This window comes from Mauremys reevesii, linkage group 1 (genome assembly GCF_016161935.1).
Source record: "Mauremys reevesii isolate NIE-2019 linkage group 1, ASM1616193v1, whole genome shotgun sequence".
In the NCBI taxonomy this organism is placed as follows: domain Eukaryota; kingdom Metazoa; phylum Chordata; order Testudines; family Geoemydidae; genus Mauremys; species Mauremys reevesii.
The window spans coordinates 40472880-40485124 of NC_052623.1; the positions used below are offsets into that span (position 1 = coordinate 40472880).

The following is a 12245-nucleotide window of genomic DNA, read 5'->3' on the forward strand; positions in this document are numbered from 1 at the left end:
ACTGCCTGTCTCACCATGACATGCTGACATAGTTTAAATCAGCTGAAGTCCTGGAGGCAGCTGCAGGCTGGGTTTTGCTATAAACGAAAAGGGACTGCTGGCAGGGTGTTCTCTAGCTCAGGGCTACCTCTTTCCTTTAGACTGTACTTCTCCCCCCCCTAATCCCGAGTAGCCCAATTTTTGACCTTCAATGTATGCTGCAAAGCACATAGTTTTCGGAGGCAGTTTGAGGAATCAAATACACCAAACAATGACCAGTCTCTGTTGTCTTAGTGGTATTAGTGATAGCAGGGGGAGGGGTTCTGTCTGTGAACTATTGACAGACAACAGGTCACAAGGGACTGTGAAAGAATTCTCTCAACCTTGTTTTATAATTTTATTTCATGAAATAAAAACCAGCAACAATGTGAGGCTGTATAACTAGGAAGCATAATGTGTAAGCATATGACTATGTATCTTTGAAAACTCTGCAAAGGTGAAGGTCAAGCTTTATATCAACAACTTGAGTAATATAAATTATAATTATTTGTTTTATTAATGATCATTTTTAACTGTTCTACTTTCACAAGCCCTTCATTTAGCTTTTAAATGATTTTTAACGAAAACAACATTAATAGGAAAGCTGAGAGAGAGTTTTAAATCAGTGCAAAGAAATATTCACTGTTGGGGGCAGGGGAATAAAACATCCTAAGCAGGAAGGTGATGAGGTGGTTAAAGGAGGGAAATCCTATTTCAGATAATACGAATCTTTAGAAGGGGGATTGCATTTTACTGTGCTGCATAAATTATTGAGACATCACAAATAAATGCTTGTGTAAAATGTATCTGAGCTGGTAAACATTTTTAGCTCTTTCATTTATCTCCTGCTTGATTTTTGTAAACAGCAAGTTTCTTTAAGTAATAAGTAAAACTTAGCTCTACTTTCCAAGTAAGTAAATTAACTGGTATTTTAGCAGTTACAAATTGATCTTTGTATATTGCACAATGGTTCCATATGCATCGTTTTAAACTTTTTTTATTTCATAGGCTGGTCGTCTGCTGATAAGAAAATTAATTGCAGAAAAACTGCGGATACCTTGGAATGAAATACACTTGCAAAGGACATCAAAAGGAAAACCCTTCCTGGTGAATGACATACTCGGTATCCATTCCAATTTCAATTTTAATGTCTCTCATCAAGGGGATTATGCAGTTCTTGCAGCTGAGCCTGAGCTTCAAGTTGGCATCGATATAATGAAGACTAATTTGCCAGGTAATGTATTACTGTTACCGAAGACATTTTAGACTCTATTGAGTATTTTAAGGTTTCCATAAAAGTCAACCAAAGTCCTTGCAATTTAGTGTTGTTAAAATAGTTAGCCAGCACTTCTGATTTTTTAAACCATTGATTGAATTTATTTGCTTATTTATTGCTGTAAAGTCTCTGAAGTATATATTGGACTTTTTTGTTGCATTTCAGATTGTGGAACTTTCTGTTTATCTTTCCAGGTTTGAAATACAACCATGGATCAGTAAGGCCTTGATCCTGCAATTAAATCAGTAGGGGCAGGCATCTGCAGAAATCTCATTGCAGGATTGGACCCTAGAAGATTTTTAAAATACTAAGCCTCACAGAAGCTTCCAGTTAGCTCATTCATTGGCATAAATATGAATGATAACTGGGTTGTAGATTAATGAAATGCAGGACAAAACACTGTAAAAGGAAACTGTCTCAAATGCATTAAAAATGCAATTTTACAAAGAGCACTTCATAAAGATAGCTCAGCGTTAAACATGACTGGAGTAAAGGAGCGAGATACTGGAATTTACACCATCAAGTTGTTTTTCTGGCATTTATTCCTACTGTACTAAAAAGTTCTTCAGAAAATTTACAAGCATAACAAAAATGGTCTGAAACTATGGAAATTTTGTATCATTTCTTGTGAAGAAAGTTTTTCTGCAGTTTCTCCACAATCTTCAGTTTGTCCAGTATTCTGTGTCACAAGAAATAAAAAATAATGGTAACTTAGGTACAAGTGATCATGACATGATCACGTTTATAATATGTTAACAGAATAAAGTTCAGACCAATAAAGCATATATACTCACACTGACAGATGGTTGATGCTTTAAAGGGGCCACTTTCATAAAACTGAAAACAATTATGAGCCAAATCATCTGGGAGGAATAATTTAATCAGAAAAATGTGAATGATTGGGAATTGCTTAAGAACACTTTACTAGATGCCCAAAAAGCCAGAATTGAGGAAGAAGGCTGTATTGTTTTTTTTTTTAAAGAGCAACTCTAGAGGGGAAGTGAAGGCAGGTAAAAAATAATATATAACAAATGAAAGAAAGGGGAAGTTGATAGTAATGAATATAAATCAGAACTTAGACATTGCAGAAAATTGATAAGGGAAACAGAGGGACTCGAGGAGAAATCTGTGGCCAGCAGAGTTAAGGAGAATAAGAGAGATTTAAAAAAAAAAAAAAAAAAGTATATTGGGGGGAAAAAGAATCTTAACAATGGTATTAGTCCATTACTAGGTGGAAATGGTAGAACCAGCAATAATAATGCAGAATATGCTGAAGTGTTCAATAAATATTCCTGTTCTGTATTTGGAAAAGGAACAGACTGTGTTGTCTCATCATATGATAACACTCTTTCCATTCTAGTAGTATCTCAGGTGGATGTTAAACAGAGGTTACTAAAGTTATATATTTTTAAATCAGCATTTCTAGATAGCTTGCATCCAAGAGATTAAAAATCAGCTCTTTTTAAAAAGTTTTGGAACACTGAGGAAGTTCCAGAAGGCTATAAGAAAGCTAGTAAGGTGCCACTATTTAATAAAAGTGTAAATGGGATGACCTGGGTAATTATAGTCCTGTCAGTCTGACATTGATCCCAGGCAAGATAATGGAGTGGCCATACAGGACTTGATTAGTAAAGAATTATAAGAGGGTAATAACTATGTTGATTGGCATTCATTTTTATGGAAAATAGATTTTTGTCATACTAATTATATCTTTTTCAACCAAACTTGTAATCTTATATAAAAAACAAAACAAAACCCAGTGCAGAGGTAATAATGTTAGACCTGTGTAAGGTGTTTGACTTGGTACTGCATAACATTTTGATTAAAAAACTAGAATGATATACAATTAATTTGGCATATATTAAATGAATTAAAAACTAGGGAATCGTCATCTGGTGGGATCCTGCAGGGATCAGTTCTTGGCCCTATGCTATTTAACATTTTTATCAGTGGCCCAGAAGAAAACATAAAATCATCAGTGATCCAGTTTGCAGATGATACAAAAATTGGGGGAGTGGTAAATAGTAGAGGACAGATCACTAATTTAGCGTGATCTGGATATCTTGTTAAATTGGATGCAAGCAAACAATATGCTATGTATGTGTGTATGTATATGTGTATCTATGAACAAGGAATGCAGGCCAAACTTACACCATGGAGGGGAGCACTCTATCCTGGGAAGTGGTGCCTCTGAAAAAGATTGGTGGGGGGGGCGGGGGGTGTTAGTGAGACACTGTGGACAAAAGGGCTAATGCAATCCTTGGATGCATAAACGGGAATCTTGAGTAGGAGGAGAGGTTATTTTACCTCTATATTTGGCACTGGTGCGACCGCTGCTGGAATACTGTGTCCAGTTCACAATTCAAGAAGGATGTTGATAAATTGGAGAGAGTTAAGAGAAGAGCGACGAGAAAGCTTAAAGGATTAGAAAACCTGCCTTACAGTGATAGACTCAAGGAACTCAGTCTATTTAGCTTAACAAAGAGAAGGTCTAGCAGAGAAAGGTAAAACGTGATCCAGTGGAGCTATACAAATTCAGACTGGAAATAAGGTGTATCTTTTTAACAGTGAGGGTAATTAAGCACTGGAACAGTTCATCAAGGATCATGGTAGATTCTCCACCACAGGCAATTTTTAAATCAGATTGAATGATTTTCTTAAATATATGCTCTGAAAGCTTCCCCAAAATAATTCCATGACCTGTGTCATATAGGAGATCAGGTTGGATCTTTTGGCACTGGAATCTGTGTTTATGTATAAGAAAATATTTTATTTGTGAGAATGACACATCATCTATGCATACATAATTTATTAATTGTTTTAAATAATATTTGTAAATATCTATGCACTGAGATTGGAGAAGCAATTTATTATGATGGTCAGTTTGGGGTTTGACAGATCTGGCCTTGATATGCAGAAACTTTAAATAAGGTCGGGCAATATCAGGATTCTAACCCTGGTATTTGCGTGCAGCTAAGCCCTTGTTTGGGATTCAGTTCAGTCTCTCAAGACCCAGACTGTCAAGGGGAGGAGAAGATACAGTGCCTTAATAGCAGTAACTGGAGGCATTATGCCTTGGAAAGATATATTGCTTCTTGAGAGCTAAGGTGCATAGGCAGCACCTTGCCACACCTTTTAAAAAGCCTTTCTGTTTCAAAAGGTAGGGGACAAGGCCTCACCCATACACCTTCCTCACAGGGCTAGTTTGCACTGCAAACAGCATTAGTTGGCTCCTTGTCCTTGCGCACTGGGAAGCTCACAGATTATATGTATCCACGAAGGCTATGGCTACACTAGTACTTTTGTTGATAAAACTTATGTTGCTCAGGGGTGTGTAAAAACACACCCCTGACCAACATAAGTTACATCAACAGAAGCGCCGGCGTGGACAGCGTTCTGTTGGAAGGAGATGCTCTCCCACTGACATAGCTACCACCACTCATTGGGGGTAGTTTAATTATGTCGACAGGAGTACTCTCTCTCGTTGACATAGAGGGCTACACAGAAGGTTTTACAGCGGCACAGCTGCATAGGTACAGCTGTGTCACTGTCAGGTCTCTAGTGTAGACATAGCCTTAAAAGGAACTGTGGAGGTGGGGTATTCTGTCCTCTGCTGATTTTAACACGGTTCTGTAAAGCAGGCACGATTTACTGCTTGGCACTTTGAAAGATTTTCCTTTAAATGGCATAGGCATTCTTGCTCTCTCTTTCTCTCTCTGGTTTTTACATAGGTACTGGTGTATAGAGTGGTTTTACAGCCATTTAAAATCCCTGTGTTTGCCACCTTGTGTTTAATTGTCCAAAACCTCTCCGTTCTCTAGCAAACCAAAAGATCAATGTGAATCACTAACAGGTTGTTAAGTATCAGAGGGGTAGCCATGTTCAACAGATTGTTGAAGTCCTTGTTTTTTCCCTTCCCACATCCATTTCTAGTATGTAACAGAGTAGAAGTATAAAAAGATGTCTAGATGGCAGTTAATGTCAAGATTAAAAAAATCCACACCCTAGAACGCTTTCAGAAAATCATTTTAATAAACGACATGAAAAGAGCGAGAGCCAGATTAATGTGTAATAATTAAATGGCGTTTTAAACACATTTCTGTACTCTACCCAACTGGTCTTATAAAACTAATTGAACTGTTTGATTCTAAAAGCAGCAGATCTTTCCCAGAGGGCAGAGCATAGGTTTAATTGCACTTTTTTGTTTTTGTAAGACTATCTTCACCTTTTTTCCTGCCCTCAAATAAAGAGGTTATTCCAGTGTTTAAGGGGAGGTTTTATGAGCAGCTTCTCAGTTAAATAAAATTCTATATTACTGTTATTTAAAACTGCAGGAGTAGCTGAAACTCCATAGTCTCCCTTTACCATCTTCCTTTTTCCTTTCTTATCTTTTATCTGTTTCCCCCCACCAACCTCCTTTGGATTTTGGAATCTGTGTTTATGTATAAGAAAATATTTTATTTGTGAGAATGACACATCATCTATGCATACATAATTTATTAATTGTTTTAAGTAATATTTGTAAATATCTATGCACTGAGATTGGAGAAGCAACTTATTATGACGGTCAGTTTGGGGTTTGACAGATCTGGCCTTGATATGCAGAAACTTTAAATAAGGTCGGGCAATATCAGGATTCTAACCCTGGTATTTGCGTGCAGCTAAGCCCTTGTTTGGGATTCAGTTCAGTCTCTCAAGACCCAGACTGTCAAGGGGAGGAGAAGATACAGTGCCTTAATAGCAGTAACTGGAGGCATTATGCCTTGGAAAGATATATTGCTTCTTGAGAGCTAAGGTGCATAGGCAGCACCTTGCCACACCTTTTAAAAAGCCTTTCTGTTTCAAAAGGTAGGGGACAAGGCCTCACCCATACACCTTCCTCACAGGGCTAGTTTGCACTGCAAACAGCATTAGTTGGCTCCTTGTCCTTGCGCACTGGGAAGCTCACAGATTATATGTATCCACGAAGGCTATGGCTACACTAGTACTTTTGTTGATAAAACTTATGTTGCTCAGGGGTGTGTAAAAACACACCCTGACCAACATAAGTTACATCAACAGAAGCGCCCGGCGTGGACAGCGTTCTGTTGGAAGGAGATGCTCTCCCACTGACATAGCTACCACCACTCGTTGGGGGTAGTTTAATTATGTCGACAGGAGTACTCTCTCTCGTTGACATAGAGGGCTACACAGAAGGTTTTACAGCGGCACAGCTGCATAGGTACAGCTGTGCCACTGTCAGGTCTCTAGTGTAGACATAGCCTTAAAAGGAACTGTGGAGGTGGGGTATTCTGTCCTCTGCTGATTTTAACACGGTTCTGTAAAGCAGGCACGATTTACTGCTTGGCACTTTGAAAGATTTTCCTTTAAATGGCATAGGCATTCTTGCTCTCTCTTTCTCTCTCTGGTTTTTACATAGGTACTGGTGTATAGAGTGGTTTTACAGCCATTTAAAATCCCTGTGTTTGCCACCTTGTGTTTAATTGTCCAAAACCTCTCCGTTCTCTAGCAAACCAAAAGATCAATGTGAATCACTAACAGGTTGTTAAGTATCAGAGGGGTAGCCATGTTCAACAGATTGTTGAAGTCCTTGTTTTTTCCCTTCCCACATCCATTTCTAGTATGTAACAGAGTAGAAGTATAAAAAGATGTCTAGATGGCAGTTAATGTCAAGATTAAAAAAATCCACACCCTAGAACGCTTTCAGAAAATCATTTTAATAAACGACATGAAAAGAGCGAGAGCCAGATTAATGTGTAATAATTAAATGGCGTTTTAAACACATTTCTGTACTCTACCCAACTGGTCTTATAAAACTAATTGAACTGTTTGATTCTAAAAGCAGCAGATCTTTCCCAGAGGGCAGAGCATAGGTTTAATTGCACTTTTTTGTTTTTGTAAGACTATCTTCACCTTTTTTCCTGCCCTCAAATAAAGAGGTTATTCCAGTGTTTAAGGGGAGGTTTTATGAGCAGCTTCTCAGTTAAATAAAATTCTATATTACTGTTATTTAAAACTGCAGGAGTAGCTGAAACTCCATAGTCTCCCTTTACCATCTTCCTTTTTCCTTTCTTATCTTTTATCTGTTTCCCCCCACCACCCTCCTTTGGATTTTGTGCGGATTTCTTCCTTTTAACCCATCTTGTTACCTCCTTTTTGGAAGAGTTTCCTTGTTTATCATCTCTCCCATCCCTTAAAAAAAGTATATGGTGAGGAATGTCCATTTGGTTATGGAAGGCCGGATACACCCTGGTCCATTGGTCATTAAATGAACCAAAGGAAGTCACTTCAGAACAGCCTGAGGTGCTCCTTTGCCTTGTGGCTGAATGTTCTGACCCATGTTCCTGCCGTTCATGGGACCTGATATGTGCTTTCATGCACTCCATGTCTGTGCCTTCATTAAAGGGCTAAACCTGTGAAATAGCACCAATGTAAATACTAATGGTGCATTGTATCCATATTAGCCATGCTGTGTTGGTTGCTCTTCTGCCTCATGTACATACTTCTGCTGTATTGCATCATTGCAATTGCACTCCCTTTTGATTACCTGTCCCTCAGTTCTCAATACAGCTATGTGAAACAGTGGCTTGTGGGGATTTTGAAATCAGGGACACAATGTGAACCCCAGGGAATTGTTGGAGAAGTGGACAGATTTCCATATATTACTAATATACTCCTATAAATATCAAAGTAGTGGGTCCATTTCTTCTCCCTTTTCTAAAAATATATATATATATTTTGTTTCACTTAGGTCTTCTAGATAGTGAAATCATCTGAGAGGGCTGTGAAGGGAGATCTGTTGTTTGAATTATATTGAACAAAGTTCTCGAAGTACTGTAAGGGACAATCCTTCATTAATAGGGAGATGAACTAGAGATAAATCTGTTTCTTTTTAATTCTAAAATTCTGTGAAGTTAAATATGTATAGTCTGTCTTCCTATAATAACTGAGCTGTCAATAACCTTTACACAACATTTCTTTTTACTGCCTCTCCCTGATAAAAGAAGAGAGCTTTAAAACCTGCGTTGCTACTGGCATTTAACTGAATAATAACGATTTAATAAGTGAGAAACAAGGGTTTTTTTTATTTCACATTACAGAAATTACAAAGCATAGCTTTTTGATAGAAATTATTTCTATAATATGTGAGTTCTCACCTCGTTTTATCATATTTTACCACTATGGATTTGCAAGGGAAAAACATAATTTTCAAATTAATTTAAAAATAATTAAGTTATTGCCATATCAGTCTTTTCCAGTAGACATTTATAAATGAGTTTTAAAGGAACTACAACAATATTTATTAACCTTAGTGGTGTAGTATATTTCAGTGGACAGACCCAAAATACATATTCAGTATAATTCAGTTCTTCTAATGTTTTATATGTAAGGTAGAAGATAATTAAATCAACAGTATTAAGGGTGGCACTTGAAACTACAGCCACAATACATTGAGTCATTACTAATAGTTTTCCAAGTCACAGTTTGCCTAAAGACAACTTTCTTTTATCAGCATCACATGAAGCATATTGTTACTGCTCTCTTCTGTGTTATGAATATGTGCCTTTCTCTTTAGTAGGGATTGTTGTAATTGAAAAATCCACAGAGTGGTGCTGTTGCCCTGTCATTGCCTTTAGGTGTTCCAGCTTCATCATGTCTCAGAAATTGAAGAAATACATGCGGCCATCTATAATCTCTTTCTCTTAGCTGACTAGGACAAAGGGTTTAGTACCATGTGCATGAAATGTGTTCTTTGAGTACTGTATACCTTTTAACTGAATATAAATTACATCATTACTGCATTCTAGTGATTGCCATACAGAATCTTTAATAAGGTCAGTTGGTTGTCATTGTATTCAAGTTAGTGTTCCTATTTTTATAATATCCCTTAATTGTATAATATCATCAGGTTGGTGCAACCTGGGGATATGATTTTGTTGTTGTACAATCACTTTTGCACAAAAGATACTATACAAAATAAGTATCATAAAATGTTTGGCGTGTTTTGAGAACTATTGTACACTTAACATGTTACCGTATATATGCTTAAGTATTACTTTTTCGTTGTGTTGTCTGTTGAGTCACTGGAATAACGAAATAGACTTTTTCCTCCTCCTTACTCTTGCTGCATTATAAATATCTCTGAAATGAGACTACCAAAAGAAATAACCTTGTTAGGGAGTGCAATGAAAGAAAAAGAAATTGGTCTGCAAATGCAGAATAGTGATGATATTCCAGTGCTTGCAGGTTACATAGGATTACCGGAAGACTGATCTGCAGCTGTTCTATATCACCATTTCCCTCCATTTAGATTTATTTGTTATAACAATGTAACAGTAGTGTTGATAGAGGAAATCTTTTCTTTATGCATTTTGTGGTTTTTTTGTTTGTTTTGTTTGTTTGTTTTTTTTTAAATCTGCCTAGTGATCTAGCACATTATGGTTGTAATAGGCTCACCTAGTCTAGATTGATAGAATACAATTGTTTAACTTCCTAAGCTTCTTAGATTCACATCATGTTCCTAACTTACTTGATTCCGGACACTCACTGAGCTCAGTGCATTTTATTTTGTTTAAGATTGTTTTAAGATGAATTATGTAGTCATTTGAGAAAAGGCATGCAGTTCTGTTCATTGGCTTATGGAAATGGAAGTAATTGCATATAGATCATTTTCCATGAGAGGCAATGCATCTCAAATGATTTTTAGAGTTTGGAAGAGTAATGTGATAAGGGTTCTCAAATTGTTACTAACTCCTGTGAAGAAGTTAATTGGGCTCTTGACTTGCCATTTAACCAAGGGGCATGAACTTCTATGACAGCAAACATTAGCTTGGCTTCAATAATGTGTGGGATGCTTATAAACCAGGGCAGACTGTAACTGACGTCAGTTCTCAGAGACTTTTAAAACAATCATACATTATTAAAGAGCATGTTTAGCATTTGAAATATTCAGAACTTTATTTCCCTGCTGTGATAGTGAATCTATTTATAAATATTGTCATGTATTTGTTTAAAATGGAATTATAGAAGTAGATCATTTATCAGTTTATTCCTGGTTTTCTCTGGGCTGATTAGACTCTGCCCACTTCTCTTAGCTATCACATAAAAGTTACTTTAATACTGAAATCTTCAGTCTCAGATTAATTCCAGACCCAGGTGTTTGAGTCATAAAATTGTATCTTCCTTCTCCTCTTCAATATTTTTGATTTATGCTGGTAAAGCTTACTAGAGTTCATGAAAACCTAGTTTTTGAAGTTTGGTCAGCCAACCAGGACCAGGATTTGAAGTTTGATGTGAATTCTGCTGCCTGTAGAAATTTAATTTGAGACTAAAAGTATTTCTTGAGATTTTTCTTTCAGTAATCAAACTATCATCTGAGAATACCTGATATTGTGAAGCTTGCCTTTCTCTTGTACATGTAGAGTAAAGTGAAATGGACACAGAATTAAATTCACTTTTATTTTTTTTTTAGATTTTTTGAATGAATGATAAATGAATAAGAATTAGGCCAAACTTTATATAGAAAGAGTACAGAAGAATACCTGACTTCCATTCTTACTACTAAAGGAAAGAAAGAGAGCTTTATATCCAGCATGCTGAAAGAGGATTTTTGATTCCTTTTAAGAACCTTAAAGTAAATTCAGAGGGTTGGACGCACCTGCAGTGTGGTCAAGGCATTTGGCATGAGATCCAGCACTGTATTGAACGTCTGTTGAGTTTTTTGATTTTCTAAAAAAAATTATCACAATTTTTCTTTGCTGTGGGTGTTCCTTGATCCTAGTAGAAATGTCAAAAAGAGATTTTTTTCTAGAGTGCATTTGTCCTCCCTCTGACTTTGATTCTACCTTCATTAAAGTTTTAATTTGTCTTAGGACTTATTGCCACACTTCAGTACTTTCTCTGCAGTTAGCATCTAACCTTTGCTGGAGGAGATCTATTAAAAAATAGGTCAAACTAATATAATAGCAATGTATGCAAAGCTGGGTTATTTGGTTTTTTGCCTTAATAACTGGAGGGTTGAGTTGTAGAAGTCCAGAATGATTTATCAAAGAAGGAATGCAAATGATCACATTAATATCTACAGCAGTGTTAAATATGTGGCTCTTGCACAGTATCTGGAATGAATTAAAAAATCATATTTGGCATGAGTCTTCTATTGAGTAAGGAGGGAGAAATCTGTTTGTGTTCCATTGAAGATACAGAGAAACAGACATTTTAAACTATTGTACATAAAGAATATATATTATACGCTAGCTTTATTATTATTACCTCGCAGAAACTTCATCTCTAGCTTAACTTAATCTCTTCTACCAATGAAATACTGTTTTTAATTATGGTATTAAAAAATTTTTTTCACATCATTTTATGTGAGGAAGCCCCATGTCCCAGTATTTAGTAAAAGCAAAATATTCTTCTATACCATGAAATGGAAAAAAAAGAAAATAAAATTTGGTTATCTTTTGTCTTTCCCTTTAGAGGCAGTCCATGCTGTGACTTTTTAATAGTCATGAAGAAATTTTTAGAGGGAGGTAACGTCATTTAAGAGATTGAAATTGGCTTATGGGAATGTAATTGCAGCAATAGTGGAATAATTGTGGAATAGTTAGGAGGGTTGAAATGAATATTTGGAGAAAGGAAATGTTGAAGATGAGGAGTGAAATAGTATTAAACAAAGTAGGAGAGGAGCTGATGGAGAAGGCATTGAGTAAAAAGAAGAGAGACTACAGGGATACTTGTCTAGATTGTTAGTGAGGTTTTTCTTCTGCACATTGACTTTATAGTGATGATTTGTTGCCTCTAACTTGTCTTTTCAGTAATTCAGTTCTAAGTTTCAGAGTAGCAGCCGTGTTAGTCTGTATCCGCAAAAAGAACAGGAGTACTTGTGGCACCTTAGAGACTAACATTTATTTGAGCATAAGCTTTCGTGAGCTACAGCCCACTTCATTGGATG

The 12245-nt window shown here is 36.4% G+C and overlaps 1 protein-coding gene across 8 annotated transcripts in view; it reads left to right on the forward strand.

Moving 5' to 3' along the window:
- Positions 1-12245, forward strand: part of AASDHPPT (aminoadipate-semialdehyde dehydrogenase-phosphopantetheinyl transferase) — a 62117-nt gene that overhangs the window by 1359 nt on the left and 48513 nt on the right. For all 8 annotated transcript variants that reach the window (XR_005599364.1, XM_039541491.1, XM_039541500.1 and 5 more), the window contains exon 2: positions 1027-1252. Coding sequence is in view for 7 of the 8 variants with exons in the window: in XM_039541491.1 (XP_039397425.1) it covers positions 1027-1252 (226 nt within the window). In the remaining variant the exon portion in view is untranslated. The remainder of the gene's footprint in view (positions 1-1026; positions 1253-12245) is intronic.